This window comes from Empidonax traillii, unplaced genomic scaffold (assembly GCF_003031625.1).
Source record: "Empidonax traillii isolate 1590-97213 ecotype Southwest subspecies unplaced genomic scaffold, ASM303162v1 scaffold223:size1722714, whole genome shotgun sequence".
In the NCBI taxonomy this organism is placed as follows: Eukaryota; Metazoa; Chordata; class Aves; order Passeriformes; family Tyrannidae; genus Empidonax; species Empidonax traillii.
Window position 1 is genome coordinate 1,047,115 of NW_020955416.1, and position 10,804 is coordinate 1,057,918.

General features: G+C 37.5%; 1 protein-coding gene across 5 annotated transcripts in view; it reads left to right on the forward strand.

The window, feature by feature from the left end:
* The window catches only part of NCKAP1 (NCK associated protein 1), a 61,466-nt gene extending 51,519 nt beyond the window's left edge, over nucleotides 1-9,947 (forward strand). For 4 of the 5 annotated variants that reach the window (XM_027887879.1, XM_027887880.1, XM_027887878.1 and 1 more), the window contains 5 exons: nucleotides 601-694; nucleotides 2,209-2,325; nucleotides 5,834-5,943; nucleotides 8,098-8,187; nucleotides 8,776-9,947. In XM_027887879.1, the coding sequence (XP_027743680.1) occupies nucleotides 601-694; nucleotides 2,209-2,325; nucleotides 5,834-5,943; nucleotides 8,098-8,187; nucleotides 8,776-8,892 (528 nt within the window). In that variant the 3' untranslated portion in view covers nucleotides 8,893-9,947. The remainder of the gene's footprint in view (nucleotides 1-600; nucleotides 695-2,208; nucleotides 2,326-5,833; nucleotides 5,944-8,097; nucleotides 8,188-8,775) is intronic. The other variant, XM_027887881.1, reaches the window with a different exon arrangement.
* The last annotated feature ends 857 nt before the right edge of the window (nucleotides 9,948-10,804 follow it).

Below are 10,804 nucleotides of genomic sequence, written 5' to 3' on the forward strand. Positions count from 1 at the left end.
GTGGTGAACGCTTGTTAATGGTAATAAAAGATACATCCCTGGGTAGCATGGAAAATGGAATACATTTCAAGATGTTCTTAGTTCCTCCAAATGTTAGGGGCATGTGGAGTCTAATTCCTTGTGCTTGAAATCTCTGAACACTGAATCTGTATGGAATTTGAATGCTGTGAGATTTCTGCCTTACTCTGTTTCACCAGGTTGTGACTTTTCGCTTTTGTTTAAAAATACTGTGTTTGCAGATGTGAGCTGATACTTTGGACCTGGTAGAAAAGATATGTTAGTTTCTTCTGAACATTAAAGAAAGCTGTAGAAAGAGCTGATTGGAAGTCAGGGTGTTTTCTTTGGAGCTCATGTAGGAAAGTATACAAGCTTTGTTTGTCTTGACACACAGAAATTACAATCTGGTGCACAAAGTACTGACCCAGCTGCTCAGTGTAGGTTAGAAACAAACAAAATCCAGAGTCTCCCTCTTATTTTTGCCAAATCTCTGAAATTCCTTAGTGCCTCAAACTTTAATGTGAACATTTTAAACATGGCAGCAAACTGTGCTTCATCATCTCTACACAAAATCATTCAGTGTTGTCTTTGTTCTTGCGTCAGGTGGCAATGAATGTATATGAACTGTCATCAGCTGCTGGATTGCCCTGTGAGATTGATCCTGCCTTGGTTGTAGCACTGTCTTCCCAAAAATCAGGTAAGAAGTTCCAATTTAAAAAATACAAATTTAAAAAAAAAAATAAATAAATAAATAAAAAAGTGGTGGAGCAAAAAAAAAGTAAATATACCCAGGCATAGAAGTGTTTACAGTGCTGGGGGGAAACTTGTGTATCTTGAGGCCTTTGTATTCCTTCAATGAACTTCATAAATGGCGTAAGAGCATGAATTATTTGTGCCTGCTGATTGTTAGCTTGACAGTCTTTTCAAATACACATGAATTGACTTGTTGACCTAGAAAAGGATAATGGGCAGATGCTGAAGGAGTTGAATGGGGAAAACTCCTGCAATTTAAGGACAGGGACAACAGGACTGTCTTGTGAACAACTACAGATGAGTTCTGTTCACAGATCTGTAACAAACCTGTCACCTAAGTAAGCAATAGGAGTCGAAATGTCAGCTGAATGTGCTGCATGAATTTCACAACACTGTGTTACCAGTGTGTTGTACAAGTGTTAACATGGAGGGAAAACATGCTAAAATAAACATGTTAATGCTCTAACATGCATAGTGCTTCCTCTTATTTGCTTTAAGGCACTGCTGTCCAAGCTTTTCAGTTTTGTTTATTCTGGCGTGTTCAAAGACCTGAATTAAGGCTCCTAAGTGCTTTTTGACACTCTTCAGCTTTTTTCCCTATCTTCCTTACTGAGCATTAATAGTAGTTATTTTGGGAGAGGAAAACACAGATAATTTTGAGGGGCATTTCAATATTTGAACTTAAGTGTCAAGCACAATTTCTTTGTGCACCTTAAAAACCCCACAACCCAGTGCTGTTATATGTATATAGAAAGTATATAATGTATATACAGAAGTAATCTTTGTAAGATACCTTGTTCTAAAAGGGCATTTAAAATGGATTATTTTCAAATGTTTAGGCTGGGTGAACAGGAGGGAATTTCTGTATATTCTCATGACTGTTTATGATCTTATATTTTGATGCTTACCTTTGCAGTCTGAAATATTTTCCTTTTAGTAATTCAGCTTGCATAGAGACAAGTTCTGTGTGTCACCATTGTTGACTTGTTTTAAATTAATCTTATGCTAATGTGTGATGCTGCTGCTATTTTTTGAAAGCACAAGGTTTTGTGGGATTTAGGGTGAGTTCATGGTCACCCTCTGTTCATTTGCCAAAGGGAGAGTGCAGGGGAAGCTCTCCTCACCTCAGAGCAGTAAATGGATTTACACCAGCCTGAAAAGGTTACTATTCTGCTCAACAGAATGAAGTCTTAGTAACTAAATGGTTAAAAGTGAGAGGGTGGCACTGGCTTCCCTTTGTTCTCATAGATATCAGACTGGACATTTTGCAGCTCCACCCTGTGTCTTTTGGCACAACTGACATCATATTCGTCCTTCCACAGTACAAAAGTTGTCTGTTAGTTTTGGGTTTATTTCTCGGTTGGGTTGAACATTTTACATTCTAATCTACCTGCAGCTGAAAGGAAATATTTCAAGGTGACTTCTTCAATGACAGAACTTCCTTATTTTTGTTTTTAGAAAACATTAGTCCAGAAGAAGAATATAAAATTGCTTGCCTGCTCATGGTCTTCGTGGCTGTCTCCTTGCCGACTCTGGCTAGTAATGTGATGTCTCAGTACAGCCCTGCCATCGAAGGTAATGTGGGGTCACCTCAATATTTGCTGGGAATGCTCTCCTCACAATAGTCCTGGTAGCCTCCTGGGTCCATTTGCTTTCAATGTTTCATTACATTTTATGGTAAACAAAATTTCAAGATCAGTTAGCCCTCATCCAGGCAAGTTCTTCTGAAAGTATTTTAAATAGCATTTACTTAACTCCTGTTTGAGATAACTTTCTATGGAAAAGCAGGTTTGTGCTTGAAATTTTCAGAACAGTTTGGATACTGTAGGGGGCAATCTTGTCCTAGAATGTGGAATTGCTGGAGCACACAGTCTGCATTAACTAGTGTGAGGCTTATTATGTAATAATATAGTCTCTGTAGTCTAAGTATAGTATTTTAGTAATCTTTACTCTGGCTTTGGGCCAGTCAAACAAGGTGTCTTTTCTATATTTAATATGCTGTTCATATGACCAAGCATGAAGTTTTGAAAACACAATCTGGAAGGTGTAAGCTGTGAACAGATTTCCCGCACAGTAGTTCAGCTTTCTTGTTTAAAAAAAATAATCTTTGCCTCAAGGAAATTCTTTGCATATAATCCACCAAAAAAAGTTCTCTTTCTCACAAAATTAAATTTAAAAAACACTGACAAACTGTTCCAACACATATAAAAGTCACCTTTAAGCTGTCCAAGCTATTTCCTTTGTGATGTGTAGCATGACTCACACAAAAGACCATGTTTATTCTGCAACCATTTACTGGGTGCAGCATGTTTTCTCCAATTATTTTTTCAAGTTGCTTTATTTTTAATCAGCTGAAAATTGTAACTCACCAAGTAAGTGTAAACTGGCTTCTGAAAGTTCAAAGTACCAGGAAAATACCAAAAATTCTGGAAGTTTTTTGTATCACCTAGTGTGGTATGCAAATCACATTTTTTGACAGACCCAAGATTGTTGTTTTAAATGGGGTTAATCAGCCTTTTGTTCAGTTTTGAGAGATTAGGGATCTGTTAACAAGTTTCATTTTAAAAAGACAGTGTAGCCTTTTCCAGTTGTGAAAAAGTTGGATAAATCCAATGAAATAAGTAGAACTTGAACATGGATTTGAAAAGTTACAAGTTTTCAAGTTAACAGTTTTTCCTGATGAAGGGGAAGAACAATCTGTAACCTGCAGGGTTGTTCCATGTTATCTGCACTCCTGCATTATTTCTACTGGTCTTTGCAAGCTTTTTCCCAGCCATGATGCCTGAATGAAAATCTCAGAATATAGGGAAGAACAGGGAATATCTAATGTGACTTGGTGAGGGGCACAGGGAGAAACTTGCTGGTTGAAGGACAAACAGATTGACCCTCTTTACTCGGTTGAAATGAACTTGCTGATGTGTGTAAGACACATGTCTTATATATTCCTTGATTATATTTCTGTAAAAAAAATCCCCTGGGAGGACTTTCTGCTACCAGTTTCTCCTTTGAAAGCATCATACCAAAGCCTGTATGGCTTGCTGGGGACGGGGGCAGTTTTTACTGGTAATTATATTTTCACCTTTACCCCTCTGCAAATTTATTTCTAAGAAGGTGAGTCAGGCTAGCTACAGGTTCTCCAGCAGGGTAGGGGTCATGCAGGTTTGCACTCTTCAAACTCCCTCTTCCCAATACCCTCTTAGTCCTCAGGTTCTTAGCAGGCTGAAACAGCAGATAGTTCTTATCTTCTGCTTGTTTTGTATCATGCAGCTTAAATATCCCAGTTTACGTGGGCTCCTTTACATTAAATTAACTGAAGTCAGACGAAGCTTTGTGAGTTCTAAAAGTAAGTCCAGTTAATAAGATGGCACGAAAGAAAGTGTGACTGGAGAGAAGTTCCATCTAGGACTCAAACAAGCCTGCATTAGGAGTTGGTACTGATTTTGTGAGATGTGGCCTCTGCGTTGCTTAATTCTTTACTGAGTGGGTTCTTTTATTGAGAGGAAAAGAGTCTGGCAGAAGGAATACAGAAAAAATGTTCACTCCACCAAAATAACTGAACAAACAGAATAGACCTTGTCATTCCTGCCTTCCTTGCATAATACTACTTTTTCTTGTGTTCTACCCTTATTGTAGAACATCTGGCTTGAAACAATATAAATGCTATTTCCAGAATGTGAACTTAATAAATGCTGCTTTTTATGAAGTAAATTCCCGGGACAAATCCTGAATTTATCCATCAACAAGTCACAGATTTGAAGGAGTTTCAGGTTTCTAATCTGGCAAGAGCTATCTCCCAAATACAGACAGTGCTTGGACAGCTGTAGCATTGTCTGCATTCCCTCTGCCTTCAAGATCAAGTCTGTTTCTTCCACTCATTCCAGATAAAGGCTCAAACACTAACAGACCTTTCCTTTTGTTCCCAGTAAGGAATCTGAACTGCTAATCAAATACCAGGCTAGAGGGCTAATTTATCAACCAGAGGCTGGAGTAGAACACTGGTCTGCAAGAACCACAGCCTTTTCTAAATACTTGAAACCTGCTGTAGGTTGGAAGACAACAGTTCCTCTTCTGAATTCCCTGGCTGATGCTTTTTCTACAGCCAGAGACATGAAGTCACTTAAAAAAAAACAAAAAACAAAAACAAAACCAAACCAGTCTCTTCAAAAACAAATACAAATTTAAATCAGAATTAAGCAGAACAGATGTTCCTGACTAATGCTCACATAAAAATAAGAAACCGAGTAGGAGTATCGATTTTGGGGGCGTGCTGGCGCTGATCCACAGGGATCTTCACTGGGACTTATTAGTCAACATATCCATATACCAGCCTGGATGGGGGGCTGAGGAGTGAGATGAGAAAATTTTCATATCATGGAAAGTTATTGAGGGTATTAGAGGAGTGAAAAGCTGCAGAGACTTACTATGATACTGAGTAAATTTGGCAATGAAATGACAGACATAATTAATTTGAAGTAATTTCACAGTGATATGCATGGGGGGAAAATGGATTTTTCTCATGTGGAGTGATGGGGTCCAGCTGACCTCGCCATTCAAGCATGAAAATTGGAGTTATGATAAATGACTGAATGAAAAAATTAGCTCAGTGCTCAACAATGGTCAAAAAGAATTGGTAAGAGTCAGCAGTGTTTGCATGCTTGAGTACTTGTTAACCCCTTCAAAGACTGTTCCTTTTCATGTGCTAGCACTTCCCCAAGATACTTGCCCAAGTGTCTGTTAATTTTGTTGTAAAGTGGTAGATTTGACTTCATTTGCCTAGAAGAGACTGCAGGCTTACTGAGGAGCAGTTCATCTGCTCTCCTTGAAAACTGGTGTCAGGTAATCACCTTCCAGGGCTCTGAAGCCTGGGTGAATTTTAGGCAAGATGTTCTGGATGGCAATTAGCAATTCAACAGTTTTGCTCTTGAGAGCCTTTGGATGTCTTGGGAAAATACTGTCCAGGCATGAGGGCTTCTTCATTTACATGGAGAACTTCTTCATTTACATTCTTTTGTGATGTTTTCCAAAGAATTACTGTCATTTTCAAACGTGGTGCTGAGGTAATTTGCCTTATGTTTTTGTTCAGGGCATTGCAACAACATTCATTGCCTGGCAAAAGCTATCAACCAGATTGCTGCAGCTTTATTTACCATCCACAAGGGAAGCATTGAAGACCGTCTCAAAGAATTTTTGGCTGTACGTATAACTTTACTTCTGATTGTTAAAATGTACTATTGATTTGGGGTGCAGTGCAGTTGATTTCACAGAAATCTGCTCACAGGAGAGAAGCACGTTGTTCATACAAGTCTATGCACAGATTGAATTTAGCAGTAGTTCCTTATAGCCAGCTGTGTGTGATGTTGGAAAGCAACAGGAGCAAATCACTTCAAGTGTCATATTTTTTTTTTTCAGTACAGTCTTTAGTATTTTAGCACATACCACCTCTCACATTGTGTGGCCCATGACTGGAAAAAGACCTGTGCAATGCATACAAAATCAGGATTCTGTCTCGCAGACTTTTTCCCCTGAAGTTGGACACTTCAGTGACCTTCTTTGAAAAAGTAAAATAAACTCCAGAATGGCTCTTTTGCTGCACCTTTTGATGTGCCTGCCCTTCTTAAACACGAACTGCCTGGGTAGCAGCGCCTTACAGAGCTAGTTGGGAAGAAGAGTTTTTTTAATGCTTCATTGTAAGTTGAAGATTAAAGCTGCTGAAATCCTTAGCGATGCTTAGGAAAAAAATCAGAAGCCCTTAGGTGATGGTGATGTGTTTTAAATACATTTTGGTGTGCTGCTTGAGCAGAAAGAGAATTGTTCAAGTGGCTCTTCATTAGCCAATACTTAAAGGAAACTAGAGGCTAAAACGGCAACTGCACTTAAATTTTTAAAAATTACTACTGATTTTGAGTGGTTCTTGTTTTTGTTTGTTTGGCACTGAAATAGGGCAAAAAAAACCCTTCCCTCCTTATTTTATGTAACTTTCTGTAACTAGAAGTTCACAGAAACAATTTTTCTTTTTTTTTTTTTTTTCTTAAAAGAATTTTTCACTTCTGGAAATTCATTGCATTTTGTAAAACGGGAAAATACCCTATGGCCATTGACCTTGTCTAGTGCAACTAACTGGCTGTAAAAGATTAAAGAGAAATGGTTGTATCAAGTTGCATACATTTGACAAGTGAAGGAAACCAGTATAGTTTCATGTGATAAAAACACTTTGGGTCTGAGGTTTGCGTTTTTTTCACTGTTCATGGACTGCTTTCAGACCACTGCTTTCACTGCACAGCCCATGACTTGATAGTTAGATATTTTGTTAATCTTTCTTTCCTAGCACCTTTTATGTGTCACTTACTGTTAGTCTGAAAGAAACACGTTGTTCTTGAGGAAAAAAAATGTAGTGCTGAAGATGATCTGCTTTCCTATGCAAGTTAATTAAATACGAAAGGAACTTAGGAGGCTATTGAATGCTGATGAGTATGTGCTAAGCATCTTTTGAAGTGTCTATATTGACTTGATATTACAAAGTGCTTCATGACAGAATGTGTTCAAGAGGAATATTGATTTAGATTTTTAAACTTAGCGCTCCAATTTAAATCTGTTTCTGGTAAACATGTGGTTTAGGCACGTTGCCAGTTTGTGGTGTGAGGGCATAAATGATGATTGTGCATCTGAAAGCTGGTTTTTTGTTTGTTTTTTTTTAAATTTCTGTAAGGCAGGAAGACATGAAGTATCGAGGCATCTGTAAAATAAGTACTTTACTGGCTTCTGTGATCCTGAGCTAGTAAATACTTAAGTGCATGTTAGAAGTTTCTAGGATGTCTTCTACAGCTAGGAAAATAGGTTGCTCGTGGTTTGATGAAATATTACTCATTTGCAGTTGGGATGACATTTCTTTAATGCCTGGGCAGTAAAATTTAGCTTTTCCTTCTATTGCAAAATGGGTACAATTTCAAGCAATTACAACTTCAATTACTTTAAATCTCACAAAAATGCAGTAAGTTGATATGTGTATTGGAAATACGTATATTGGAAAGGACAGAGGAGTCAGATCTTGATCCCATGGGAGTTCTGTTATTAATTTCAGTAGGCTTTATAACTGTCAGCCAGTGATTACAATTAAAACTTCTCTGCAATAAACTAATTTGCCTTTTGTATTGAAATAGCACATATCACTACTAGGAATAAACAAATATGGCTCACTGAGACTAAAGCCCAGCGGTTCACGTGCTCAGGATTCCTTTCCTTTGTCATTATTAGTACAACTCAGGGTCCCTTGGCTGTATGTAAAAAAAGTAGCAGAAGCCCATCAATGCACTGATTGATTTATTGCTTTGAAATACTCTTTTTACGTAGCTTGCATCGTCTAGTCTACTGAAGATCGGCCAGGAGACAGACAAAACTACTACAAGAAACAGAGAATCTGTTTACCTCCTACTAGACATGGTGAGCATTTGTGTGTTCTGTTTGTGCTACCAACTTGAGGAACAGGCTTCCTGTGGCATCATTCAGCCAGGGGTTTTTGGGGGTCACCTTGGGTGTTGCAGCTCGCAGACCAGTGGAAATCATTTCTCATGTCCTTCCTCCTGGCATTTCAAGGTTCAGGATTTTTTTTTTTTTTTTTCATTCCTCCAAACACATGGCACACATTTTTGCCATTGTTCTTTGTCCCCTAGAACGTTGTATCATGTTGTTCAGATCATTGTCGTTGTTCACTTTGTACCTATAGTACTAAAACGGAATTTCATCTTAAAAAGCCAGTGTTCAGAGTATGTGGGAGAAAACCCTCTCTGCTCCAAGGTTTCCTTTCAGTATTCTGTATCTTCTGGAAGATAACTGCATCTAGGAAAGCTAAATGCAAGCAGTGAGTTTATAACAGTGTTTCTCCCCTGCATTTAAACTTTGTGCTGTTTGGTTTTGCCTCAGAATACGTGGGTGGTTACTGCAGGCCAGAAGTATCTCCTTCAGAACAGATTATCAGCAGCAGGCAGTAAAAGGTGTTCTGCAAAACCCTGTGTTTCTGGTGTTTTTCAGATTGTGCAGGAGTCTCCGTTCCTGACAATGGATCTCCTGGAGTCTTGTTTCCCTTACGTCTTGCTGAGAAATGCATACCATGCTGTCTACAAACAAAGCGTCACATCCTCTGCCTAAGCATCTACTGACTGGAGATAAGACATAGCACGCATCTATGTGGCCTCAGTTTTATCTGTAAACTGTGGAACTATTTTACTTTATGGCCTGATGAACAGTTTTGTGAATTATAAACTTTTTCCATAAAGCTGTATTCCTGATCAGTGGTTTCTTAATATGGTTGTACTACAATATAAGCTTGGTTGATTTTAGGTTGCACATTCATGGAAAATCTTTTTTCTCATTTCTCTCTTTTATTTTTTTTTTTTTTAAACTTTAGAGCATCAGTTATGTTTTAAAAATACTACTTCTGCTATATGTTTTTTGATATTGATCATGCAAAACAAAAATTGCTTGTTTATTTCCCAGAAGAAAAATGTATTTAGTGATTATTTTAGATAGTGTAGCTTTCATCTGTGTGTAAATTATTTCATATAGGGAGAGTTATAATCTTGTACCTATTGTTCTTATTGAAAACAAATATTGGATGTGCATTTCTGTGAAGTAATGACAGCATTTCTAGTTTTATTTTGAAACGTTCACCGATCTATGTACTATGACACTATCTAACAGTAAAAAAATGTTCTAGGACTGCTTATCTTGCAGACAGCGATCCTCTCCCGATACTCTTAAACCAACAGCAAGTGGTGGTGTTTGTATAAAGCATAGTGGAAATTTTTTTTAAACTAACTTCTGTGGTGCCCTGTTGGCATTAACACTACCATTGTACCCTGCTGTATAATAAACATTCTTACACATATATCACATGTTGATAACATGTTAGTCCTTAACCACTTTTTATATGTTTTAAATTTTTGAAATTCAAGTGTACCTTCCATAACATACAATAAACACTAGACTGTATTATCTGTAGGTGAATTATTTTTAATATAAATGTTATCCTAGTATTTTAAGCTTAAACTGTGCTGTTGTGCATTGATTTACATCTCACAGTTCATTAAATATCAATCCTTAGAGCTTTTATGTGAAGACTTCATTTAATCCTTCACCTTTTGGCTTTTGCGATAGTGCATCTTGTAAAAAGTTGGAAGAAGGAATTAAAAACAGTGTAAAAAGTGTCAGTTTAGTGCCATTATCCTTTAAACCTTACTTTTACACAATGAAGCGAGGGAAGCATTGATATAGTCCGTAGCAATGCCAGTTGTACCCACAGAAACGTGTATTGTTAAAGTAGAAAACTTGAAATAATCCCGGAATCCTAATGTTGCTAAAACCGTAACATCAGGCATGGCTGAGACAGATGTATAATAGGCCTTTTTTTTTTTTTTTTTTATCAGTCGTGCAAATTGGCCTGCAGGATGGCATGGGCTCATTTAGCCTGAAGGCTGACCAGATGGTTGTGCTCTGTAATCCCCAGCATATAAAAGCTGTGTGTTCCTCAACAGGCTCTGGACATTGTATAGAGCCCCTGTTCTTGGTGCAACTTCTGTGCATGCTGGTAACTTTTTCTATTATGAAAGAGCTGTTGTGTGCTCAGTTACAATAGCTTCCTCTGTCCAGAGGAAAAAAGTACTGGAATAAAATTGTCCTAAGGAAGTAAGACAGTACATCTATATTTTTCCTAATTACGCATTTTATGTTATAACCATGGAACTGTTTTTAAATTGATAATTTAGTAGCATAATGAATAAGTTTGTTCATAAAGAAATTAGGTTGAATGCAAGACTTAGGAGTTCTATTCTGTAATATTTATAATCTAATACATTCAAATGTCCTGATTTCAATTAAGATTTTGACTGTAATGTAGCCTTTTGTGGAAAAACAATGCCTATTTTCAAGATGGATTCTTGAAAAACTCAAGTTTAAGAAATAACCTATTTTGTGTCTTTAATCTTTTTAAGTACAGAGTGATTGTATGTGTCTGTTTACCTTGGATCCCTGTTGGCTTTCCACTGTCTGAGGTGTTACTGAA